At 37.4% G+C, this 27,656-nt stretch overlaps 1 protein-coding gene across 2 annotated transcripts; it reads left to right on the top strand.

The window, feature by feature from the left end:
- The first annotated feature begins 1,407 nt into the window (after positions 1-1,407).
- Positions 1,408-27,656, top strand: CEP78 (centrosomal protein 78). 2 transcript variants are annotated; one of them, XM_050912884.1, is made up of 16 exons: positions 1,408-1,670; positions 1,892-2,067; positions 2,688-2,760; positions 3,297-3,400; positions 4,169-4,343; positions 6,280-6,393; positions 6,636-6,700; positions 11,157-11,265; positions 11,874-11,891; positions 12,883-13,018; positions 13,982-14,027; positions 15,440-15,583; positions 21,560-21,637; positions 23,440-23,606; positions 25,123-25,276; positions 26,810-27,656. In XM_050912884.1, exons 1-16 carry the CDS (start codon positions 1,418-1,420, stop codon positions 27,314-27,316), a joined length of 2,319 nt encoding a protein of 772 aa, XP_050768841.1. In that variant the 5' UTR covers positions 1,408-1,417; the 3' UTR covers positions 27,317-27,656. The 2 variants fall into 2 exon arrangements, with proteins under 2 accessions (XP_050768841.1, XP_050768842.1); XM_050912885.1 differs by lacking the exon at positions 11,874-11,891.

Raw genomic sequence — 27,656 nt, 5'->3', positions numbered from 1 at the left:
CAGAAGAGTTCTAGTTTACATAGTTGTTTCTCAATTGGAAGTTATTGTGGGTCTGATTAGTTCGGCCCCTTTCCTTTCTACCTGCAAGAGGGTTAAGCTTCAGTGCTAGGGCCAGGAGCTCCTTTCTTTGCTTCAATTAGAGGTGTGGTGTTCCAGTGCTGCAATGAAAGCCACCATGACAGAATATTGCTTAAGCTCTGGAGATAAAAGGCTAATATGTTGCACATTGATACACCACCTGAAGTCAGTGGTGCTTTACAATTGATAGCCACTTTCTGAAGCTGAAGTGTTGGATTATAATTTAGTCATTTCTGTTCCTGTGGCCGCAGTGTGGTCATTATCTAATACTAGTAAATCAGCTAAAATAAAAGAAATAAAAGGGCATAGAGGAACTATTATTGGAGTTTCTAGTCCCATTATTATTACAGTTTCAGTCATCCAAATACTAATAATGTGATTTTTTTTTTCTGAATTATATTATTACAAATGGCTGTCCTCACGTTTGTACATATCCAGTAATTCTTGTCCCATGTTGACATACAGAGTGTTTCAGAAGATCAGCTGAAGCTTTCTAGTCTTTAACAAGATGACAAAATGTTCGCAATGTGAACAATGTTTGATATCCCATGTGGGATACTTAAAATGCTGTCTTGAGTAATAAATAAATAAATAGATGGGCCCTGTAAATATACTGACAAATATTCCTATTGAGACTGTGGAATCACTTACTCTTAATAGCTGTGCCATAGCAGTATTTAGAGATTCTACTTGGGAGTTAGTACTGTTTTGCTACATGGGTACTAATGTGTAACAAAAACTTACACCTGAAAAGTGCTTTCCTAAATTTACTGGGATAAGTATATAAGGTATGCAATAGCAAAAATATTTAAGAAAACACACATTTTATTCTGTATTATGATAATTTAGACTTTTGCTTGAAGTAACAGAGAAGCTCACAACTAGTTCTCTATGGAATAGTCATTTGTATCCCTTGATGTTGGGTCAGGGAGTGTCCAAGGCTTTCAGGAGTCTGCAGACCCTGACACTACAAAATTAAATTTTAAGAGGAAAACAAGAACTTTACAGCAGTTAGTGCTTGAACATTAGGCCTTTTCTGTTTTGGGTATACCTATTTGTGTGGCAAAATAAAAATGCAGGTTTGTTGGTTGTTTTTTTCCACCCCCTTATTCATTCGGCTGTAATTACACAGGTAGTGAGCATCGCAAGACATCGATTTTTTAGCTGCCATATCAGAGACATGTAAATGCTATACAATGTGCATGAACATATTCATGTTTTGGGTATGCATGTTGAATTGAGACTGGTGCGAAATCAATTATACATTGGAAAAAGTTCACATCTTTTTTTTTTTTTTTCCCCTCCCTTATTTTAGAGAGACATTTATCACATAAAAGAAATGATTGAGTCAGTCAAAATAAGAAGACAGTGCATGCTGGATTTCTACTCACATTATGAACATCTTTGTGCTCTTCAAGGCTCTGTCCCACTGAAAGCTGTGAAGGCTAACCTGACTCAGGGTGCTCTTGATCTAATTGTAGATCGCATCAAAGCTGCTGATTGGGCACCACTTCTGCATGCTATCAGGCATAATAAGACTCTGACTTCTATTGGAATAAGAAGTTTTCATCAACAGGGTCTTGGAGAATCAGGTTTGTAGTGATGGCTGTAAAAGATAAGTATGTTGATGTATGCATGTTGGAATTCGTTGCATAAAACTTCTGTGTGATTGAATACGTGGGGGGAGCAATTGTAATACCTAAGGAATTATTTCTGTTTAAGAAAAGCAGCAAAAGAGCAAGGTGTGGTTATGATTGCTTTTAAGTCAATAGGGACTGGATTTTACTGATGTGTAATTTTTGTTGTTTACTAGGTGTTGAAAGATATAAAACTTACTTTAGAAGGAGAATTCCAGCAATTCGATCAAAAGACTTGACTGGCCAACTATGCAAAGCTGTCAAAGGCTGTCTCAGTATATCAGATGTACTAAAAAATTTAGAACTGCAGGGTTTGCTTCTGAGGGAGAGAGATCTAATACTTTTAACAAAGGTGAGAATATATTAGTATACAAATAAATGGAAAATATGCTTAGAATGTAGAAAAGTAGCAACTAAATTTTATAAGTATTTGTCACAGGCAAGGATGTTCCTCTTCTAAGGTATCTTTGTGTTATCCATTGTATGAATGATTCTGCTGAGACATTTAGTATAACCTAGTCTTGCTGAACCTGTCAAAATGACATAACCTTCCCTTGCCCTGATTCATCAAGGCTTATTAGAAAGTTCTTAGCAACATCTCTGCCATGTGTTTGGGGTGCATAACTTATGCTTGTGACTGAAACTACTGTGCATGTGCATGACAGAAGGACACCAAGGAGATAGAAACTGGTCTTCAAGATGTGTTATTGGAACACTCTCCGGTTTGCTCATGAGTGGCTTCTAGGAAAGGAGGTTGCTGCTTGTTGCCCATAGGCTACGGCTCCTCCGGTGCTAAAGAAATTAACCAGCTTAAACTGAGCTTTAAGGTTCACTTGTTTTGACCTTCATCTGAACCCCCTAGAGTTTCTTGTAGGGAGCACAAAGAGTTCTGAGCAGTTTGGGTGACGGTCTTTTCTCTGTTTATATTTCTGCTTTTCAAGCCAGTTAACAAACATTGTTTTTATTCTGAAGGGCTTGGCCACAGCTTCGTCTCTGGAGAGTGTCTCTTTAGCCCACTGTCCAATTGGAGATGGAGGATTAGAAAGTAAGTTCCGAATCAAAAACGTGTAAATATACTTCTCTCTTTTTTTAGTACTTTAAATAGGTAAGTTTTTCAGTGTTTCCACTCCTGTTTTAAATTTGTCTACAGTGATTAAAATAACAATCTTTACTTTATTCTACATGACTTAACAACATTTGAAGACTTGAATTTCTTCACTTGATGCTAGTAAATAGCCATACTACTTTATAATGATGTGTATACTTTTATTTAAAACAACAGTCATAATATTTGTTTGAGGTTAACTCTTTCTTGATTTGTTCATGTTTACATAAGTAAACTGAAATAAAACATGTTCTAGCTTGTTCAGGTAGTCTTTGCTAAACACTTGCACTAGAAATATATAATCTTAGAACACTTTAAATGTATTTAAAATGTACTTTGTATTTCAACACTAGTTCTTTGTCAAGGCTTTTGCCTATTAAAGCTGATTCAGCTTCTTAATATGGCAGTGGAAAAGTGCGTTCTGATAATCTGGCTGTGGTGTGTGTAGATAACATGCATGCTTTTGTTTTCTTCAGCAATCTGTCAGAGTGTAAAGAATTCAGCTGCTATCAAATATGTAAACTTCACAGGCTGTAGCCTCACATGGCGAGGGGCAGAACATATAGCAAATGTATTAAAGGTAATTTAATCATCTTTCTTAGAACCAAATGTTCACAAGAACTGAAATACATTTGATTTTTTTCTTTTACTTTCAAGCTTTAAATCCATCAAAGCACTTTGTGAGCAGCATATGTGAATACTGAAGTTCAGTATGTGAATAGTCCTTCTGAAATTTGTGACTTTGTATGCCAGAAGTAGCTTAGTTTACTGGTGTGGGATTTAAATACGGTATTTTTAGTAAACATCAGTTAAATAACAGTTCAGACTGATGTATTTTCTTTAAATGAGGATTAGGGCTGTAAATGTCTGACAGCTGTTTTGGGGAGCGCTTCTTTCATTGTCACAAATTTTGAAAAAAATCTTAAGTATTCTTAAGCATTGGGTAAGAATAATTGAGTTTACAGTTTAGAAGCTACTAATTAACTGATTCGTAAGCTTGTGACTAGTACAATGTTCTAATTAATGTTAACATTGGTTTGCATGAAAGCGTGTAATTTCCTAGTGTGTATTTCCTATTCAAGATGTGTTGAAAGTGTCTGTCTGCCAAAAGAAGGTAATAAGATGTTTTGTAGCCATATTTAATAATTTGCATTGCAAATTGGATGATCAGAACAAACATGACTTAACTGTAATGTTTAAAAATGACTTCTATTTCTTGAACTCAGAAGTGTTATAACTGTGTTTCTTATACCAAGCCATTAAACATCAATTACAAAGATAACGTGTGATCTTGTCATCAGTAATGGCTTTGCCTTTGCACTTGGTAACAGCTTCTTTGTTTGCAAAGCACCAGGCAATAAAAAGACATGGTGAAGCTTGGGCTGAAAGCCTGCGTTACAGGAGACCTGACCTTGACTATATGACTGGCTTGAGGCGGATTACTTTCAACTGCAACATGCTTGTGGGAGATAGAGGAGCAAGTGCCTTTGCAGACTGTCTAGGAGAGGACCTTTGGCTAAAAGGTATTGTGAAATATTGACTTTTAAGATACAGTAGTGGCAGGCAGAACACTTAAAATTGTCAGTTATAGCAAATGTAGCCAGAAGAATAACTCACTATTTAGCTAGGAAAGAGTAATCTTTTTTTCAAAAGAGATTTCTCTTCCTCTTTTGAATTGTCAAAGTGTCTGAATACTATTGTGTCATCTAGTATTGTCCTCTGGTATTTTGGAGAAGTAATTTGTTCTACAGTATACCTGTACAAAATGACTAATGGTGGTGGTGTAAGTCATAGCATTCTGTACACGGAATCAAATACTTACCTGTTGAAATTGTTTTATAGTTTGAGCCAGGTGTACAGATAATGTGCATACTGATGGAAGAGGATCAGATTAGAGAATACTTAAGCAAACTGGACATACAGAAGTCCATAGGCCCTGATGGGATGCATCCACAAGTGCTGAGGGAGCTGGCTGATGTCATTTTGAGGCCACTCTCAATAATCTTTGAAGGATCATGGCGATTGGGAGGGGTGCCTGAGGACTGGAGGATAGGAAATGTCACTCCTATCTTCAAGAAGGCTGGGAAGAAGGACCCAGGGGACTCCAGGCCAGTCAGCCTTACTTGGATCCCTGGGAAGATGAGGATGTGCTGCCATCCAGAGGGACCTCAACAGGCTGGAGAAATGGGCTGATGGGAACCTCATGAAGTTTAACAAAAGGAAGTGCAAAGTCCTGCACCTGGGCAGGAATAATCCCAGGCACCAGAACATCCTAGGGGCTGTGTGGCTGGAAAGCAGCTTTGCAGAAAGGGTCCTGGAGGTCCTGGTGGACAACAAGCTGACCATGAGCCAGCAAAGTGCCTTTGTGGCAAAGAAGGCTAATGGTATCATGGGCTTGCGAGCCATGAGGGAGGTAGAGGCAGAGACTTGCGAGCAGGTTGAGGGAGGTGATTCTTCCCCTCTACTCAGCACTGATGAGGCCAGACCTGGGCTCCTCTGTACAGGAGAGAGCTGGAGCTACTGGAGAGAGTTCAGCAAAGGGCCACTAAGATGATGAAGGGACTAGAGCAACTCTCATTTCAGGAAAGGCTGAGGGAGCTGGGACTGCTTAGCCTGGAGAAGAGAAGACTCAGGGCGGGTCTCATCAAGGCGTACAAATATCTGAAGGGAGGCTGTAAAGAAGATGGAGCCAGGCTCCTTCCAGTGGTGCCTGGTGACAGGGAAAGAGGAAGTGGGCACAGACTGAAACACTGGAGGTTCCTCCTGAACATCAGGAAACGCTTTCTTAGAGTGACCGAACACTGGCACAAGTTGCCCACAGTGATTGTAGAGTCTTCATCCCTGGAGGTCTTTTAAGAGCTGTCTGGACATGGTACGGGGCAGCTGGCTTTAAGTGAGCCTGCTTGAGCAGGGGAGTTTGGCAAGATGACCTCCAGAGGTCCCTTCCAACCTCAACCGTTCTGTGATACTGTGCATGCACAACTTGAAATAAATGCCAAAGCCATGATAGTACTATTTCATGTCAGTCACATAACTTATTGATGTGTGCAAGCAATGAACTTGTAGAAGCATTGACTCAGGCTTTTTAGACATAAGTTGTGTGTTTGTACATATGATGTTACCTTGGGCAGTTGAATTAATTGGTGCCTGGGAATGTTATATCTACTAGGAATTGTCAAGAACAGTGATTTAACTGCGATTTTTATATTCCTTCCTTTGCAGTTGTTTAGCACTTGTTTCTTAATGTTTATCTATAATACTGGTTTAAATTTCTAGTTTTCTTCTCTGAAAGTAATATTCTTGTTTTTACACATGGCTGTTATCGTCATGTCCTCTTTTCTCATGCTTCATGTTCTATGAAATGGAGGTTTTCAGCAGGTGTGGATTAATTGTATTAGATGCAGACTACAGGTTTTGCCACTGAATTTTTTTTTTTTTTAATCTCCTTAAACATTTTAGCACTTGATTTGCAGCAGTGTGGAATATCCAATGAAGGAGCAAGGTCATTATTAGATGCTCTTCAAACTAATACAACATTAGTGGTACTTGACATAAGAAAAAATCCATTAATTGGTATGTATCTGTATCTATCTTTGTCCTCTTTGTGGGGTTTTGGTTTTTTTTTCCAATAACTCTGGGGGGAAAAATAAACCGGTTTTAAGGAAAAAACCTGCAACAGTATTTTGGTAGAATTTTTTAAATGGGGGAAGGGAGCAGGGTAGGTAATATGTACTGCTTATTCAATGATCTGTTTGTTTGCATAAATACTTGTCGCATACAGGAAATTCTTAATCAGATATCTTAATTCATTCTAGATCACGTTATGATGAAAAACATTATTGAAAGAGTTCTTATGAATGGAAATAGTGCTAATTCGGAGGTATGTGTTAGGCATTTTGGAGTGAGTTTGGGGTTTTCTTTGTAGCTGCCATTGCTTCTTTTTTTTTTTTTTTTTTAAAGGACAACTTTGTTCAGAATGAATCTAAAACAGCTATTCTAGTTATAAACAGAAGTCTGACTCCAAAGCAGTTTAAAAAACAAACAAAAAACCACTATGAAGGGAAAAACTAAAAACACTAGCAGCAACATGATATTGTGTTGGGCATTTTGTATGATTTCTTATGTTACTTAAGAAACAACATGTAATAAAACCAGGATATCCATTTAATGAAAAGAAAAATCCAAGTGTGTGCGTGTATACTTGGGCATTACTGTAGAACGTTAAGTAAATATTGCTGCTGGACTGCTGGAAGGCTTTCTGCTACATGTGTCTTTCTTGTTAACGTGGTAATAATAACTTTTCATTAAAAAGTAAAGGAAATCACAATTTAAAATTTAAAACTTTATTTTGAAACTTATTATTGTCAATAATTTACATATTTAAGATTTTTAAATTATTAAAATTATTTAATAATTTTAATAAATTTATTTTTAGTATTAATTTATTTTAATAACTTTATTTTTAATTAATTTAATTATTTTAATAAATTTAAAAGTTATTAATTTTTTAAGACTATTCTTTCCGATGCTAACCATCTAAGAAACCAGAGTTTAGTTAAAGTACAGTACCCCTTGCCATCTTTATCGAATAGTCCAAAGAGAGTTTACAGTAATGTGCATAAACTGAATATCTGGGCCATTTATGATTAGATATACTGTTTAAATATTGAGTCTTTTGTTTATAGCACAGAAATGGGATTCAGTTCCCAAAGGAGACAGCAAACGAATGAGTGTACTCTTGTTCTTGTTTTCACAGAGCTGCAACAATCCCAGTTCTTGTTGTTGAACTTATTGCTCTTTTGGTTTTGAAAAGGCTTAAAAGTCAGAGCTGTGGATCTGTAGGGAGTATCTAATAAACTGAGAAGTTTGTGTGTAGAATTCTTTGAGGATTAATACAGTTCCCCACTTCAAGACTTTTTTGGAGAAATTGAGGTTAGTTGTGAAGGAGAACTCTTTCTCCTTGGCAGATGCAATCAACACTTGCAAAATGTTGCAGGGATCACATGACAATAGGATCTGCCCAGAGATGCTCAAGATGATTGGAAAGTTGAACTGTGAAAAGAAGCAACTCTCTGGGGAATCTCCCGTATACTAAGAGATCACTCAACTCAAGACATTTGTTTTATATTCATCCAGGTAGTGCAGTATCTCAAGTCTTACTGGCGATGCTAGTAATTCTTCATACCTCGTTAACAATATGAATGAAAAAGCACTGACCACCAGCTTGCTAAGTAATTTTGCTTCTTCCACAAATAAAACCAGCCTAGATCCTCTATTTCGTAAGCTCTGTGAGTAGGCTGTTGTAAATAACATTTGCTGTATATCATGGGAACAGTGCAGACACTCAAAAAGGGATAATCCACCTGTTTAGCAAGACGAACGCAAACATTTGATGTTGAGGTTGATATTCTTTTTAAACCGAAACATTTTAAAATTTACTACGCTAATCTAGGATTTATGGTTGGTTTTGAGCTCAGTTGCAGAAGCCTGGATATTATGAAGAGAAAAACAGTTAAGTTTCTGTGAGGTAGTGTCTTGATGTGCTCTATATTGAAAGTCAGCAATGTGGGCTTTTGTTTTGTTGTGTGTGGGTGTTGGTGGTGTGCTGTTTTGTGGGGGGTGGGTTGTTGGTTTTTTTTTAAGGAGTCAAAACTCAGGGAATAAATTTAAATCATCAGAGGTGTTAATGAAGACAAACAGTTGGTCACTAAGCTCTGTTGCAGAAAGAACTGCAAGGACTGTTTCTTCATTCTGTCAATAGTCAAAATTCGGCCATATGTTTTAAAAGAAAACAATGTACAAGTAAAAACAATTTAAGAGTGTATTTGTGAGAGTCCTAATGAGATATTCTAAATTCTGGATGTAACTAATGCTCTGGTTCTTTCTATTTTTAACAAGTTTTAGCATAATACAAAAATTTCAGTTATTTTTCGGATTTTCCATGAATTTTTTTATGGAAGATCCATTGTAGACTAAGTTTATGAATTTAAAGAAGGAACGTTTGTTTCTTGTAGCTTAAGCTTGCCAAACAGAATACAGTCAGTTAGCATCTACATTGCTTCCTTTTGTCATCTGTGTACTGCCTCCAAACCTGTGAGGTTTTAAAAGGATGTGCTAGTCCATTTTTTGTAGTGGAGAAAACATGGGTATCTATCTTTGAAATTACTTACTTTAGTAGGCTTTTTTTTTTTTCTTTTAGCTATTGTAGTTGCTAGAGATCTGGATTTCATATTGATAGAAAATGAAGAATCAATTGGACTAAGCTTAGCCTATGTGTAGAGACTTCTTGAATACAAGGTGTAAGATGTAATGTTCTGTGTGAAACTAATCTGTCACTTACTCTTGCAGCAAGTAGCCTAACTCATACCATGTCTCACCCACAGATAACTAAAGAGTTGCATGGATGATTATCCCTAGTATTGCCTCCAGTTTCATCTACCTCTAGTTTCAGCTTTTTATCCTGCCAAAGGCTAACTGTCATAATTCTCATGAGTAAAACTCAGTAAAATGTCAAATTTGTTTATATCTGAGAAGTGGCAGAGCTGCATTCTGTACCATCTCATCATGGCACCTGTTGTGTTAACTCCGTGGTTTTGCTTATGCAGAAAATATATTAAGGTGCTGCTGTGTTGCTTTACAAAGAGAAGTTTGGTGGGCTTTTGAATGGCCTCATAATAATAAGCCATCATAACTACAAAAAGTCAAGTCTTGGCTGCCACAAATAGCCTGTAATGTACTGTCACCACTTGCTTACTGGATACCAGTCACAGCAGCCCTTCCATCCTGTTCTGCATAAAATCTGGTTGTTTCTCTTTGCTTTTCAATAGCACGTAGATGCTTGCCTTTTGGGTTGGGTTTTCAAGTTTGCAAGAAGAGATGCCTATGGCTAACTGATGCCTTTAAATTTGATGGGCAGCTAAAACCGAGGAAAGTTGTCTTATCCTAGCAGCACTGTGTTGCTAGTATAGTGGATTGTAGATATGATTGGGTGTAATAGGTGGTGAAGGTTTGTGTAGATCCTGAGAGGGACTGAATAACTTAAAGGAAAAATCCACCGAAGGTGTCTATAAAACAAGTTGCTTTCATAGTCTCAGCTCAAGGACTTAGTAATTTTTCAATACTGTCTTCATATGTTTGCTGTCTTTATACTTAGATGTTGTACAACAGCAGCAGGCATGTAGACAAGAGACAGGCTACTGGGCTAAATGAACTTTAGGTTTAACCTAGTAAAGCTGCTCTTTTATGTGTGTAGTAAAACAAGATTAAGATACTCTTGGTCTTACAAGTTTACCATTTAATTTTACTCTTTCTGTCTATTTTTTAGTTTAAAAGGAACAATTCACTTGTCTCAGGAGCTAGATCCAGCTGTAGACCCAGCAAAACTTATACAAGGATTGTTTGAGTCCAGAGTTTAAAAAAAAAGAAGTTTTTCTTTTTCTTGCCAGTTATAAACTTGGACTAAACTTAGTTAGAGCACAGTAATGGCATTTTAATCTTCCCTGTGCACTAGGTGGGAATAACTTTGGCATACTGTTCCTAGTACTCCGATGTGGGGTTTAGGGCTGTCTGAGATAAGCTTTGTGTTAATATCGACTGCATTTCCTTCGATGCCTGCTTCAGCGCTAGCCTTTGCACTAACCATAGCTTGATGCACGCTGAAAAATAAGTGACAGTGTAACTTAAGAATATCTACCTGAAATAATAAAACTTTTATTGGGGAAAGGGGAACCTTTAAGAATAGAGCTGTTGCTGTAAGGAAATGAAGTTTGAAGTACAGCAATTGCCTTTGATTATCACTGTGTCTTAATTTTAGTTTGGAGGCTTTTACTGTGTAAGGATGAATTTTCATTACAGGCAGTGAAAATTAAACTTTGTATTTTTTAAAGTACTAACTTTATTGGTAATACAAGATCTTGTTAGGGAAGCTTTTATTACTCTGGAGAACTTTGGCCTGAGCCATTCATTCCTAGCAAGCCAGCTTTCTGAGAATGAAATGCAAAAGCCAGAGTTTCCTTTTTATAGGGTTGATGCCATTTTTTTTACTATAAAAGGAGAAGTGTTTTGCACAGGAGAAAGGAAAATATTGGATGGGACATCATAGTGGTGTTCTGAGAACACTTTCTGATAATGTAGCACTCAGACTTGCATTGAATCTGTGTTTGAATTGGGGCTTTGTGGGATTTTTGTTTTTGCTTAATTTTACAGTTTGCTATTAAGTTTTCTGTAACTAGCAGTGCTCTCCATATAGCTGACAAAAACCCTTCTAATCTTAAATGAGCACCTCTTTAAATATCAGTTACTAAAACAATTTGTATTTCTTTAAAAATAATTTGCAGTATAAGTGGCTGATGTCTCCATCTTCCAAGGATGCTTTGAAAACTAGACCAAAGAAAAGAACTATTGTCCTAGGAAGTGGTCGAAAAGGAAAAGCTACTATTCGTATTGGTAACACTGTATTTATTTTCTCTGACTATAGTAAATTTTGTCTACAAAATAACCTTTTAATGTTTAAGAGCTTTAACTGTAAAATATACGATGTGTCTAAATGTCAGTGTTTTGGAGAATACTTGTCTTCAAAAAAATTCCATTTATTCTTAATTCAATAATGTGTCTTCTACCATCAGTGGTTTCTGTAGGAAACTTGCTTTTTAGTGCTGCTAAATATGTGGTTGGAAAAATGGTAGGATATGCTGACTTAAATATGTGGAAGCATTGCACGTATTTATTCTGAGAGCATCCTCTCCACAAACTTTCACTTCTAGGAAGCTCGGTGGTAGTAAGTTGCCTAGTTCTTCTGATGTTGTAACCTTTCTGTAGCAGATTGTCCTCTGCCAGAACAAACAAGCATGCATTTTTTACTGATGTACAAAATGTTCTAAGATTTTTTTTTTTTAACTTCATGTAAACCTATTATAAATAGTATGTTTAAAATAACATAGGTATCTTGAATATTTATAATTAAGTACTGATAGCTGCGATACACTAAATATTTTTCAGTAAGTTACTAAAAATGTCACTGTAATACATTTGGCTGTCTTTCATCTTTGCTCTAGTTATCTGGAAGCAGAGAGGTAAGCATAAATCAAATTGAAGTCTTTGTACAAATAAACTGTGGTGATCAGGGTGATGGGAGAAGAAAATGCCTGACTTAAATATAGTTGTGGTGGGTTTTCTTTTGGTTTTTGTTTTGTTTTTTTTTAAAGAGAGGGAGGGAGTCAGGAGGTGAAAACTACTCTATCCTGTTTACTTGTTGAAAACGAACTGAAATTTGGAATCCCATTACCACAGTTATGCATTTCTATACCATTATAAAATTAGTTGTTTTATTGATCTCAGAGAAACAATAACCTGAGTTCTCACTAGTTTAACTGTATGAAATACTAGGTGAACAGTTTTCTGGGCTTGTTAGTTTCTGTCTTACACAGAACCTGGGGTAGAGTGATCATCCACACTAGGTATTTATTCTAAATCTGTTTTGAGTGATAGCATATGATTTAAACAACAACAAAATACTGGACTAGTGAACATGACTTTTCATTGTTATTCCTTTTAAGTGAAGATACTGATGGTGTTCTGTAGAAGTGATCAACATGAGTACCAGCTTTAGCTCCAAGCATTTTCCTAGTTAGAAAACCAATGTTCTTCACACTAAAGCCACTAGAGGGCAATTTGAAGCACATAGATAGCCTTATTGTCTACATGGACTGTCTAAACTCCCACTTGAGACAATGGAGTTAGGTATCTGAAATCAGTAATGTGAATAAACCCCTTTAGCTACAAAACTTTGCTTCCTTTTTTGAATAACAGTGTCTTACTTCAACCTAACATAGCAGTTAAGTATACCAGCTTATAATTGCAAGCAGATAAGCGGTCCACCCCTCTTTTTGAGAAGTAAAACAAAAGGTTTTGAACACTTTAGCAAAATCAGACTGAGAGGTAGATTTCCTACAGTCCCTTTTATTACATAGGAGATTTTACTTATGAACAGTAAGCTGTGAATTTATATGTAAATAACTAGGTATAATGAATTCTATTTTCTCCTATTCTTGCTGTTCAATACAGGATTACCGTCTAAAAAGTCTGTAAGTCCTGGGAAAAAAAATATGTCTGTGAAGGATAGTTACTCACCAAAACCACTACCACCGGGCACAAAAGGCTTCCTTCCTTGGCGGACTGCAGAACGTGCAAAGAGATGCAGGTGAGGTTTTCATACTACAAGGGAAAATATTAAAGCATAAAACCTGCATGAAAAATGTAGTAGGGAGCAGTGTTAGTTTTTTAAAATATGTATTTGAAAATTACACACAGAATTTCATATTGGATCCATAATTTTTTCTGTTTATATAAGTTTTGAGGATGTTACATAAATTCTATTCCAGTAAGTTTTTAAAATACACAAAAAGATATAATTTGACGGCCACAGGAATATTCAGGTGTAGCAAACCCCCCCCCAACCAAACCCACCTTGTTAGTTTTTTCTCTTGTTACTAATGATTTATCAGACTTATCATAGCTGAAAATGCAATTTAGTTTTCTAAGCTTGTAGTATAGTTGATTTGGCATCCAGTTTGAGGTGCCTAAGTATTTTTTCCACCCCTTCTTTCTGTTCCATCTCCTCCAATGCCAACATAATTATTGTGATCATCTAAGCCCTGTGAAGTAAAAAAAAAAAAAAAAAAAAAAAAATTTGTTACACATGGAAGCCATAATATTGTTATCATGCTTGCTTTTGAAACAGTATTTGTTTTGGGTTTTTTAATGTATTCCCTAGACCTTGGCCTCTCAAAATGGAGGCTATATAAATATTTAAAGAAAAAATTACTTAATGCTCTATCATAACTATTTTTATTAAACTTGTTTTTCAAGATGTTGAACACCAAATTCTCCTGTTGACTTTAGTTCTTAATAATTAAGTAAGCAAGATGCCTATTGAAGATATTAACGTTAGCATCCAGTAATGTTGCTCTAATTCATGACTAAGTAGGAGTACTAATAGAACAAAATGAGGATGTAATGAGTGTTAAAGGGATACAGTGCAGTGTCTGATGCTGGTTTTGCTCTTACTGCTTCACCTGTCCTAGAATCCTGTGTTTGGAAATGGAAGTAGCAATGGTGACATTATAAACTTACTTTTCTCAAAAGTGTTTTTTTCTAACTTTAGAGGGGGGCCAGTGGATAGTACTGAAGAATTACCAGTGAAGATACAGGTACTTCTCTCTCATATGATCGTTTATTTAGTAGGTGAATGCCTGAAAAAAGATGAAAGTCTTCTCAACAGAATCTTGTTGTCTAAAAGCTAAGACTGGAACATACTTTTAAAGTTTCTCATAGAAGTGCAAAATAATGGTTTACGTCAGCATTTGGTTGAAACCTCTTTGATACTTAGTTTACTCCCATTTCTGTATCACTATCTTTTGGTTTCTTAGCCTTACGAGCAAGCTGGGTTGGAGTATGGGCACAATCCCTCCAGAGGCAATAAGGAGAATTAACAGTGTTTTTCTCTGAAAGGTTCTGCTCCCCCCTTCCTTTCTTTCCTCCTTTTGCTTTTGAACTACATACTTGTGTTTGCACGCATCTGTGAACTGCCGTAGTAAACATACCAGCAGGGGAAAAAAAAAATCCCCTCTTTCTTCCTTCTCCTTCACATCTCATTTCCATCTCCCCCACCACCGCACCCACCAGAGAAAAGCTGGAGAAGTGTGTTAGTGTGTATTAATGAATTAAATTGGCTCACAGAAGGGTCTGATGGTTGCTGAAGCCAGCACACTTATCCCCTGCTCTGGCGTAGGCTTCCCATGGGCTGCAGTCCTTCGGGAAAACCTGCTCCAGCACAGGCTGTCCATGCGCTGCAGCTCCTTCGGCCCATCCCTCTGCTCTGGCATGGGGTCTTCCCTGGGCTGGAGTACGGGTATCAGCTCCACCATGGAGCACCTCCTCCTCCTCCAAGCCTGGTGTTCCCTTGTCCCAAAAATCAGGATTCTTTTACCTAGTGTGCAAAAAAGCCAGTTAACACACGGAGTCGAGATATTTGTTTATTTCATGTCTGCGCAGAGATGGGTGCTAGGTGGTAACTCCACAAAGCTAGCACACCCAGTTAACGCACAGGTAAACACTTTATACATTTCGAGCAACAGCTATCAGTACTTTTACAGTTTCGCTGAGTTACCCTCCTTCCTATTTGTTCTCGCGAGCCTCGTCTCCACTTAAAGTCGCAGCGTCCTCCTTTTTTTTTTTTGCGTGTGTTCTGTGAGGAAGGGGTTGCTGTTGGGAGGGGGCTCTCCCTACCCGAGGGTGCGTTTTCTAGTATGTTAATTAGGATAGTTCACTCAAAGTTCAAGTAGCTCTTGGCTTGCCCTTGTGCTTATCTTGGTATTTCTTTACCCGGCTGACTTATGGTGTCATCTTGTTTCTCTTCTCAAGGTCGCACCTCGTTAACTAAGTAGCATCCTTTGGTTTTGTTTCTCGCATATCTCCAACAGCTGGACAATGTATATGCGTTGTAAGGGACTCTGGGAAACAATTGCATTTAAATTAAGTTTTTGGTACTATTTAATCCTTGATTTTTATTGCACAGTGTAATGCTGTGAGTGGGTGTGTTTTTCTTTTCTGATGTAATTAGACAGGTATTCCTGTGAAAGTGACAGTAGAAAGTGCTTCTACATCTGAAACCGAAGACACAGAAGATTTAGATGATGTTATCCATCATCCTGATTTGGCAAAATCATTAGATAAGATTAATGTAACAAAGTATCAACAATTACAGGTAAGAAGCATGTTCTGTGCCTTAAACTTCATAAAGGCAAATTATATCAATTAAACCATGTTTTATTCAGAAAATTATGGTTAAGCTAATAACCAGTCATGGAGCAGGATTTCTGAATAACTTTTAATTATCCTGCATTATGTCACACAGGCTTCCGTTTCAAAAGATGTGTGTCAAATATGCACTAGATTTCCAGTCTCTGAATAATTCTAATGAAGATGTGTATGCTATAAGCATATTGTCAAATTAGGGCCATAATAAGGAAGAACTTCACGTGATACACACAGCTGCAATATGCATAATTTCTCTGTTCCAGTCTTGAATCATGGTTCACAAATCTTTTGATCAGTGTTATTGCCTGTAGTATTTCCTTTATAAATGTAATTTAATGTTATTTCTAAGAACTAAAATACTGTAATGATTGTTGTGTAAAAATAACTAAAATAACTGAAAGTTTGTTAAAGCTCCATTTTAAAATTGAGCTTGGTAACAAACTTTTTTCATTTGATTTTTATTATTCCCTCTACTTCTTTGATAGTCCTAAAAAACTAGCAGTAGCGAGACTGACTATTGCTGCAAATGTCTTGACAGGGAATGTTCTTATAAAAGGAAGGGAAAACAAAGAGTATGTTTCAGTGGCTCAGCAACGCTGCTGAGGTAATCTAGCACTATTATAAAGTAACACCCTCAAGCAGAGTGACTGGGTTGTTTCTGAAGTGTTAGGATTTGAATTTTGTTTGGAGAATCTGCACTGCCTCCAAATGAATACTGCTAAAAATAAGACCTATACTCAGTCTGGTTTTGGTGGTGGTTGTCAGAGCACCATACTGGGTGAGTGAACTGTTCATGTGTATAAATATTAAGACCATATAGCTGTCTTTATGTAAGTGAAGTGAAGTTGAAACTTAACTTGTTGCAGATCTATATGTAATGGGAGAGTTAGGGTGGCTTAGAGTTACTATGGAAGGCAAAAGGACTGTACTAATACTGCATAAATAACTACCTGTCTTTTTTTTCAGCTGATGTATACTTTTTTTTTTAGGCCTGCCTTTTTTCTCTCTAGAACTTTTGTTCAGGAAGATTTTCAAGGTTTTCACATGTTGCTGGGACTTAAAGTTGTATAGTGGCTTTCTTTTTTGTAGGTGATTTCATATTACTGTGTGCAATATGTTGACATTGTGCTGTGCAGTGGCTTCAACACTCTTATCAAGAGCATTGTGTCTGGAATCATGGAATTCCATGTCACGTGCATATTGCACCAAAAACTTCTATGTAGGAAGTACGGTGCTTTCAGGAAACATTTGATGTATTTATTCTTGGTGTTTGGAGAGGGAGGAATATTACTTTCACGACACACTGTAGAAGCAGACAGTGTTTTGTGCTTTGGGGAAGGGTTGTCATATTGACCTATGTTGTCAGTGTTACCTATAGAGCAACGGTAAGGAAGGGATAATTTGTGATTGATTTGAGCTTCCTGGGAGGTAAAACTACAAATTTTAGGAACCTGTCCCAAAATTGGTTCTAAATTTCCTATGCTTGTAAAGGTCTAGATTTTCCTGATTTTCTGAACTTGAAAACCAAAATACTTTTTTAGGCCATGCTTGCATATCTGACAGCACTGTTTAAGCAGTCTTGAACTGTTTCTGTGCCTCACCAATCCTTTTTGTTACGTTGATGCAAAGCAGAGTTTCACATTATGGCAGAACCGAACTAACAACTTGTCACCATTGAATTGTGAGGTCTATTTGCCCTCCATCCCTTAGTGCTTTTCCATTTCTTGCTTCAGTCCTTGTTCTCTCTTGTGTCTTTTTTCGTGTTTATCTGATCATAAGGCAAGTTGATTCAACTTGCTGATGTGGAGAAAACTCATGTAGTTCAACAAGAAGTGCAAAGTCCTGCACCTGGGGAAGAACAACCCCATGCACTAATATATGCTGAGGGCAGACCATCTGGAAAGCAGCGTTGCAGAAGAGGCCCTGGGGGTCATGGTGGAGACACCAAGTTTAACACGAGCCAGCAGTGTGCCCTTGCGGCAAAGAAGGTGAATGGCATCCTGGGCTGCATTAGGAGGAGTGTTACCAGCAGGCTGAGGGAGGTGATCCTTCCCCTGTATTCAGCATTGGTGAGACCACACCTGCAGTAATGTGTCCAGTTCTGGGCTCCCCAGTACAAGAGAGACATGGGCATACTGGAGAGAGTCCAACGAAGAGCCACAAGGATGGTTAAGGGACTGGAGCATCTCTCCTACAAGGAGAGAGGCTGAGAGAGCTGGGACTATTCAGCCTGGGGAAGCGAAGGCTCAAGGGGGATCATATTAATGTATATAAATATCTGCAGGGAGGGTGCGAAGAGGACAAAGCCTGTCTCTTTTCTCTGGTGCCCAGTGACAGGGCAAGAGGCAATGGGCACAAACTGAAACACAGGAGGTGCCTCCTGAACATCAGGAAACACTTTTTCACTGTGAGGGTGACTGAGCACTGGCAGAGGTTGCCCTGAGAGGTTGTGGAGTCTCCCTCCTTAGAGATATTAAAAAACCCCATCTAGACATGGTCCTGGGCAGCTTGTTGTAGGTGGCCCTGGTTGAGCAGGGGGCTGGACCAGATGACCTCCAGAGGTCCCTTCCACCCTCAACCATTCTGTGATTCTGTGATATTTTTCCAGGTTAGTTTTCAGCCATCTTAATGACTCACACTGGCTTATGTGATTGGGTGTGTTCCAGAACTGGAGCATGGTAAGTGGCAGAAGTCTATGGCTGGTAATGTGAGAGGAGAAGTGGAGGACCCTTTTTATCTGTGTTAATTGGGCTTAGGTACTGTCATTAAACAGTTCTTAGTGCAGAGCTGCTTCAGGGGGGAGCTGACTTGAGGAACTGATCTAGCTGAAAAGTAATCCAGTGTATTTGGCTGTAGCAGGCCTTGGCACAGCCTTTCAGTAAAGTGGGACAACCAGCTGTGCTAGAACAATGATGGGATTGCAGAGTGGGAAAACACAGTCAGAGGTGGGAACTCCTTAAACTGCTACTGTGCCAAAAAAGCTCTCCAAACATCCCTTGATGTGACTAAATGACCAGACTTTCGCTTTCGTATGCAAGTCCTTGAGAATTTCTCTGCATCCTTCTGCTCAAAAAGGGGCTTTAAGTGTACTACTTCGTGAAACAATATTAGTTGTGTTTTCATTTAAAAAAAAAAATCCCTTGGCTAATGAAAAGCTTAATTTCTGCTTAAATGAAAAATAAGAACTGATAAATTCTCTTTCCTTCCACTAGAGGGAATCTGAAATGTCAGAATTGCCTCTGATGAAGAATGTAGTTGAGGAAACTCCCAGATTTTGAAGTTTTAACTAAGGATATAAATGGTGAACTTCACCCTTAATATAGTTAGCAGGGTAACTCTTTCTACACATTAATACTATGTGAATTATGTAGAAGTAGAGATTGTACTATAACTCTTTTTTTAAAAATAAGGACAACAACGTAATCAAGTAGAAAAACATGCCTAATTAGTTACTAAAGTTTTTTTTATATTTTTAGTTTTTAAACTTCAGTTTTATACTGTCTAGTCTTGAGTAGCCATATTGCAGACAGTAATTCTGAGGGCTACAGATATATTTGCTATTCAACTTAATCTTAAAGACTGTCAGTGCTGTCTTTCTGGAGTATACTACTAGAAGGCTCAGTCTTGTAGCTTGGATGTACATTTAGCTCTCTCCGATGTATTTTAATAATCTTTTTTCTGCACACAGACTAGAGGATTCTGTAAGCTAGTAAATTTCTCAAAAGCAAATCAAAGAATAAAGTGTACATATACTTGTAATTTAATGGTGACAAATATGTTTGCACAGGTGCAAGGCATCTTCCTTTAAATGGAGGTTTCTGATACTGCTTATGAGGAGAAGTAGCTGCAGTGTTTCTCAATTTTTTTGTGACATCAGCCCATAACCATCAAATATTGTGTACGTTTACAGAATGATAAATCAAGTTTAAACAAAACTACAAAACTTCCAAATTTCTGTTTAAAAAATCTTGATGATTTAACTATTTTCTAAGCCATTGCCCTTTGAAAATACAAACCAGCAATTTGAGGAAAAAGGTCAGTGCTGTCACCTTTAGAATTGCCTAAAATCTGTCCACAACAAAACCACTATAGTACTAAGGTTTCTAAAGTGGAGTTGCTTGCCAAAAAACCCTACACCCTAGAAACTTTAAAATACATACACACACTATAAATGGAACTGTAAGAATTCTTCAAGTCTGTAGTACCTGTGAGTGATCTTCAAAGCTAGGTTACAGGATTCCAGCTTACATGTCAAGTTGTGAATGTAGAACATTACGGTTGCTACTTTCTGTGCTGTGCTTTATCTATAAAAGGATTTCTAGCTCCTATTATTTCCACACTTTCTGAGGTAGATTGCAGTAGGATTGTGGTATTTGTTGAGGATTCTCCTTAGAGATTTCCTCCTCACCCCATGCCTGGAGGTGATTTTGTTACATCATGACAGTTAGATATTGTTAAATCTCTTCCTGAATACTGTCTTTGAAATGTGGTTTTCCTATACCTTCTGACCTCTGAGAGTCCTTCTCGTGTGTTCAGCTGATAAAGATATGACTAGCTTTCTAGTTCCAGGGTTAGCTTGGTTGATACTAGTCTAGGGATCTTAGGAGTAGGCTTCACTGGACAGTAGTGACAGACCCATAATCTTCACTCTGAGTGATTGTCACTGGGAGGGCTATATCTAGAATATTTTAGAACCTGCATCTTTGAATCAGATGCAAATGTCCCTTGCATCCTACAAGACCTGTGAGGACCTTTTTGCATTTGTAGAATTATTTTTACTATGCATTCTGTTAGACACCAGTCTTCTCAGTTGATGGCTTGTATGAAGTGCAGAAGTATGCTCTTGAATAAGCTTTTGATAGTAAACAAAGGATTTCAGTACTATTTGGATCTCTGCTCCTCTGTAGAACTGATTGATAAGGTGTGTGGAAAAAGCAGTGTCCTATGTTACATATATGTGCCTGTATATAAGGTGTATAGAGAAATGAAGAAACTTGGTATACTGTTAATTCATATAGGTTACCCTCTGAAAAATAGAGCAACTTGATTATTTTAACAGTTTTCACCTTTGGAACCAGAAGACTGTGTTAAGGCTTGCAAGAACAAAAACTCCTATTTGTTCTTCCACTTCAGATGCTGTAATTAAAGATGATAATGCTCTGCTATGATATGAGAAAACATGGTATTGCTTATCAAATCCTGACTACTGTTCACTGAAACTGGGAGATTCACTACTTAGAACTAAAAGTTAAAATACAAGTGTAGGCATCTCATGAATAAGACTAGAATATATGTTAGATGTTTGGGTTTGGTTTTGTTGTTAATTCAACACTAAGCTGCTTAACTCACTCAAACAGCTTGGGATTGTGAAAAACTTACTTCTTCTGCTGAAGAACTAAGTGAAGCCAATTGAAAGAGTACAGTTCTTACAGTTCAGAATTTTGTATTCCTACTGCTGTAATAAGGAATAAAATCCTGGATGAAGAATACATTCTGAAAATCTAGGTACGGCTACTAAGGATTTTTTTTTAAAGCCCAATTTGAGCTTTTGATGAGGTAGAAGTATTAAGGTAAAAATGAGGTTTGTAAAGGCAAAGGGGAAGAAGAGGAAGTAGAGAAGAACATACATTCCTGATGGTAATGTCATAGGCCCAAGACACTTGTGCTATAATCTTGTGTTATCTATTGATATATTGCAATTCTGTTAAGTGAATCACACTTATTTCCACTTTCCTGTGTTAATTTTTTGCATCCTAGAGTTATGTACTGGTAGACCTCTGCCATGTATTTTTGTAAAAGATACGTTATTGCTTGGAATGCTGTGTGCTGGTTGTTAATTGACATGTTGAATTTTTGTGTAATATTGCATGTTGATCTGACATTTTGAGATAACTTTCATGATAGTTTATCTGTGTTATGATAGTTGGAGCTGCAAGAATGCATGGAAAAATTAAAGGAAGAACAAAGAGCCAGAGTAAAGGCTGAGGAACGGATAATGGAGGTAATAATATTTAACTGTTAATCATCTTTACTTTTAAAAGAGGCACCAATCAAACTATCCACTTGCTTAATAAGGAGTAATTATCAATGACCTCTAATGTGGTAGCTTCCAGAGTTTCAGTTCAAAGTCATATGGATCATTTACTAGCCTAAGGGCAATGATGAAATCTGCGTTTAGTAATGTGTGTTTGTTCTCCTGACCCTATTCCAGAGCCTTGAACTCCAGGTCAAGCTACTCTTTCAATGTGTTTCATTCATGTGGTGTATTACGTACGATCTGGGGCATCCTGATGTTTTTCTTGAGAAAGTGATTAAATCCGTTTGCAATTTGCAGCAGATGGATAGTTCTTTGAGGTCTCCCGCCTTCTTTATCATGACTTGTGCTGAAAAGCTGTTTGTTGCAAATGTTGTTTAATTTGGCTTATTCTGTCCCTTTGATTTTTAAGTTTTGTTTCTGCAGGCAATAAAATGTCGGATGGTTTTCTGCATAGCATTTTGGCCATAGCTGTCAGTTGTTGCAAAGCGCAGTTTCGCCTTATGACAGAACCAAACTAACAACTTGTCACAGTTAAATTGTCAGGTCTATTTCCCCTCTGTCCATTGTTGGTGACCTAAAAAGATCCTTTTGCATCAATAAGCAGAATTTCTTGTAATAGAGTTGAGTGTAAGACAGTGTAAACGAATGGATTTGGTTCTTAGATGTGATCTAGAGTGCAATGAAAGTGGTGATACCCTTTGGAACTTGAGCAACAAGTGGTACCCCACCGTACAGGGAACAGATAGCCACAAAGGACTCTGCACTCTACAATGTTCATTGTAGTCCTCCAGCGCGGCCATCCCCATCCTCCTGTAATGTGAAGTGCACCAGTGGGCTCTGCTGGATATCTGTTGTTTGAATACTTAAATGCTTTTTAGGCTAAATACCTACTGCAAGAAATCTTTCTCTGTCATGCTAAACTGCTTGGACCTAGCACATTGTCTCAAGAGAAGGGATAAACTAAGTAGCAGTAATCTCTAAAATTGTTCATTTTGATGCTAGTTTAACAGCTACAGTGCACTACACAGATCTATAATTTTTTTGTCCTTCTCTTGTAAAAGATGAAAGAAGGAAAGCCTGTGGTAGCAGTGATTGCGTAGCTGTAATCTTAAATGAGTATCTGAGTTAATGTTTCCCTCAAACACAAAACTCTGTATATCCTACGGTTATCATTCAACACTCAGTTTGTCATTGATTTGATTAATGTTCAATGTGAAGAAATATCAGATCATCTTAAACTTTCAATTTTGGGATGCACAGTGCAGGGGAGAGATACAGTAGTATGCATTCCCTCTCATAGAGAGGTGTGAATATAAGGAGAGCATTGGCCTTCATTAAGGTTTTTTACTAGTAAAATAAGTTCTTTGGTGTTAATGTGTCATATAATACATGCAAAATAACATGATATGAAAGCTAATTTTTTTGCTTGCACTTGCTCTGCAACATTCTGTACGTACTGAAGACAGTGCTGAGCCAGCAGTTTTGAGTGCCTGCAGCAATTTCACTATGGTAGCAGAGAATTGCAGCTGTGGATAAACAAACTTGGACAGAGCTCAATGTAACAGTGCCCTGAATATTTCTGGTATAGGAAGCTCTATATCAGTTATATCAGTTACTGTGGGTATTTCTCTTTGTGATACTGCTCTATAGGTTTGCAAAGGTGGGGTTGGGTATTTTGGTTTGTTTTTAAACTGGCAATGATAGAAATGACTTTACCTTTTTCCCTTTTTTTTTTTTTTTTTCCCCCCCTTCCCTCCCCCCTATAGCTGGAAATTGAAAATGCAAGATTAAGGAATCTCAATATCTCCCTATCTGAGGTTCTTCATGTGCAGTCAGTAAACAGCATGATTTTGGAAGATGAAGGTGTTCTAGGCAGCATTGAGAACTCTTTCCAAAAGTTTCATGCTTTTTTAGACCTCCTTAAAGATGCTGGGTAGGTTGTCACTTTACTTAAGCCTTACCATTTCTGCTGAGATCTCTTTCCAGAATTATCCTCCCAGTGAAGTATGCTGCCTTCTCCCCTCCAGATCTCTAGGACTGTACTCGCAAAGAACAAAGGAAGAAAAATTAACTATGTACCTACTGTTTAGTCTTTTCTCAGTGAGAAAAACGTTATCCAAGCACGGTCCAGCTGAATTCATATATCTGTCGTTGGGAAAGGCTTTCAAGAAGCCCATTCCAAAAGAGAAGAAAGCTTCTATTAACGCGTTTCCAAGTCTTTATTGGATCGCCTGTGGCCCTTAGCATTCCCATTATACGAAAGGCTCAAAATGCAGTTGAACTGGCTTCAGAAAGTGTCCAGTTGCCTTGAACCCCCTTTTACTAATTGGATTACAGAAATCTAGGTGGATGAATCTGGCCTCTGTACTTAAATTCCGGGTTATTTATTATTACTTGAAATATTTTAGAGAGTATTGATTAAAGTTTGTCTTAAGGCTCTACCACTGTACCTGCAGTTTCTCAGCGGACGGTTCATCCTTCCCATTTGTCAAAGAATTTCAGCTTAAGTTCTCAAACTTGTTTTGTAAAGCTTATGTAGCCAGGCATGGCAATCTCGTCCAGGAGAATGAAGGAATGATATGAAGATATATTGTAGTCTACTCTGCATGTTCAGAGAAGACCACAAAAGCTTTTATTTGCCCTCCCTGCCTCCTGCTTCCATCCACCTCCAAATTGTAATAATGTAACTTAATGTAAAGTTAGTCCTGAGGCTGCTTTCTAATTTTGTGCTAATCAATTGGTAGAGTTGCCATTACTCTAAGAATGAATTTCAAACTTTGGAGGAAGGGAAAAATGCTTTTTCACTACATAATAATTTTTTCACATGGGCCCTATGTTTATTCATGATAATAGGGAGCTGCTCTGAAAGTTACAGAATCCCAATCACAAAGACTGCTCTTCTTAGTAAGCTTCTATATATAATATGCTGTGCTATCAATTGATCGCTGCAACTTCTCACTTCTTATTGAGGCTTAAAACACCCAAGTGGTAGGTTTGGCCAACTTGTAAGCTGGCAGGTGAAACAACATGACTGCATTTGTGAAGCATGTAATTGGATTTGGCTGTTAGTTATTATGCTAGTTTGGGAGATGTGCACCAATCTTCTCCTTGAATGATAGAGTTTTAATCTTTGTTCTGCCTGCCAGAGAGTCTGCTTACCAGCATCCTGCTCTGAGACCAGTGCTAACTGGGAGAACTTCATTCTTAGCCTCATAACACTGAGTGAAGACTGACAGTTTTGGACCTGCAGGCTAATTTGTGCAAAGATAGGAAAATACATTTAGCTACTTGTTTTCATCTTTAAGCTATTTTGGGCTTCTCAGAAAAAAGTGGAAAAACTGTTTTCAAAGCTTCAAACAGATTCTGTTTCTTCTTCTGGTTTTGAATGTTTAGGTCTTTCACAGGGTAAGAATTTTTTGTGCCATTTTCTATTAAACTTTATTTTACAGACTTGGACAACTTGCTGTATTAGCTGGGATAGACCAGTCAGATTTTGGTCTTTTGGGGCATCCACAAATGAATTCTACTCTCAGTAAGCCTGCTAACATGCTAAAGGAGAAGTCTTTTGAAGAAGAAAGACAAGAACATACCCAGAATAGCAAAGTAAGTCTATAGAGGAAATGCTAGCGGCAATGTACTTGATGCTATTTAATGTACTTTTCAGCTGTTATCCCCCTCTGACTGAAAGTAATGATTACCAAATGATCCATGAAGTTGTTATTGCAATCTTTTGCTGTAGCTTTATTTACACAAATCATAATAATTCAATGATTAATGTAAGCTTTTTAAGTGATTACCATTTGGAACAGAAACCATAGTATTTTGTAATGTACTAAAGAAAGTGTTGGTGGTAATTATGTTGTTTCTTATTCTGAAATATGAAGTTCCAATAGTGGTATGCATCCATTAAGAATGGAAAATATCATGACTAGGTTTTTTAGAAACATTTAATGATGATGTATAGTGGTTTTAAAAAACTTAGTCTTGATAGTAGAGGGTAGTACAGTATGCCTATTGAAAAGCACGGATTTTCTTTCAAGTAATTGTGGTGTATATGTCCAATCCTGTCAGATTTCTACATGGGCCATGCCATGAATTTCAGGCAACTACAAATTTGCAATATTAACAACATAAGGTTTTAGTTTCTGCTCTGAAGTCAGTAAATAGAAAACCTGGATTTTTCAAGGGAGATACTGAAGTTGCCTTAAAAAAAACCAAACAGGCTTAAGCTTTTAAGGCAGTTAAAAATTAAGATACTGGCAGCCTACAGCCTTGTCCAAGTTGGACAAAACTGTCATGCTAAGAATCATTCTGCATTCCAGTATGTTTCTTATACCCAATGTCCTCCGCATTAAGTGTTCCAAATTCCTCAAGAACACCACGAACTTCTAAAACATGATGGTAAAAAGTGTTGGGTTTTTTTAATGGTGTGCAAAGCAACTTCCAGTTTTGCAGTTTGAATCTGCTAAACTTATTCAGAGTAATAGAGCAATTCTCATTGTAGGTTCTTTGACATTTGTTATAGTTTGGCTTGCCACAGTGTTTTCAGCTGATGGACTCTTCTGCACTGTGACATTAACTTGTTCCTGCAGTTTGTTTGAATCCTTGTTTTTCTAATTCTGCTACATTTAGAAGCCTGAGCTTAAAGTGGTTTTTAAGTATACACAGCAAAGGATGATTACAAAAAGCTTCAACTAACAGTTACACTACTCTCATACTTATCTCCTAGTTTTGGTTAGTTTGGATTCTTGTAGCAGCTAGGTATTGTGGGATAGACTGTTGGGACCACACTACTGTGAACTGTGAGCAAACGTAATGAATTGCAGGTATTTCAGAATGACAGACGTGATTAGGCTTTGGCTGCTTCAGTGTAACTGACACACTTCTGTAGTATAAAGTTCAAGCTAGATGTCAAACTGTAATATGCCTATTCTGTGTCATTATCACCCTAGCAATCTTCTGAAACTTGCTTGCTTTGAAAGGTAATAAAGGTTGTGTGATTGCTATTATCTCTGAATCTTTTCTATATTATGTAAAGACTTCATTTTGCTATGCAGATTTTAGTATATGGCAGTTGCAATACTGGTTTTTTTTATCTAGTTGCATCAGTATCTTCATTGGAATCTCTTATTTCAGAACAGAGCTGGGGACATCCAAGTTTCTCTTCCTGGCACGTTTCAGTCCCAGATGGTTGTGAATAATGCCTTCTCTGCTCTTAGAGAAATACAAGAACTTCAGACTGCTGGGCAACAGTACGAGCCAGGCTTATGGAAGGAAAATGAAGCTCAAACAATTAACCAAAATAAAGAGGATAAGCCTCGAAGTAATACTCCAACATTCTCTGAGAGGAGAGTCAAACAAAGTGAACAAGCAAAAGGACATCACTCAGCAAGGCAACTGGTTACCAGTCTGCATTCATTTTCTGATTCCAGTGTACATATTAAAAGTAATGGTAGCAGAATATCCAGTGGTGCTTCTGGTGAAAAAAGCAAAAATTGTTCCTCAAAGAAATACATCCCTAGAGCAAATGAAATGGCAATTCCAAATGATGGAGCAAGAGGAGACCAAAGTAGCCTGCAGACAGTAAGCCGCTCTGGAACTGATACTGTAGGATCTGGCTCTGAAATACAAGAAAGTATCTAAAGTGTTACCAGCCTTTGGAATGGTTCTAAAATGTTTGGACTATTCTTTACACTTGCAAGATTAAAAATAAATTTTGGATGCCTCAGTATAGTTTGAATTTTTTGTAACCTAATGTAGACTTTGTAACCTTTTAAAGCGTTGCATGCTGTTTAGTATTCCTGTTTCATGTTTGCATCACTTGTCACTAGATTTTTGTTTTTGGAAACATGTGATGCACTGGTAGAATGGTATCCTTCAGTTTGTACTACATACAAAGGATTCCTGGCATATGGATTTTATTGTATATCACAGATCTCGTTATAAAGTGTAAACTGTTTTGAGTGAATAAAATTAATTTGAG

The sequence above is a fragment of the Gymnogyps californianus genome, chromosome Z (assembly GCF_018139145.2).
Source record: "Gymnogyps californianus isolate 813 chromosome Z, ASM1813914v2, whole genome shotgun sequence".
In the NCBI taxonomy this organism is placed as follows: Eukaryota; Metazoa; Chordata; class Aves; order Accipitriformes; family Cathartidae; genus Gymnogyps; species Gymnogyps californianus.
The sequence above is the reverse complement of the archived record's forward strand: the minus strand, read 5'-3'. Positions and strand labels throughout refer to the sequence as shown.

Bases quoted from the DNA above. Each gene is read 5' to 3' on its own strand.
- CEP78 (XM_050912884.1), top strand. From the start codon at position 1,418: ATGATTGAGTCAGTCAAAATAAGAAGACAGTGCATGCTGGATTTCTAC. The intron at 6,394-6,635 runs GTATGTATCTGT...AATTCATTCTAG, and splicing joins AAGAAAAAATCCATTAATTG to ATCACGTTATGATGAAAAAC. The intron at 23,607-25,122 runs GTAGGTTGTCAC...TTTATTTTACAG, and splicing joins GACCTCCTTAAAGATGCTGG to ACTTGGACAACTTGCTGTAT.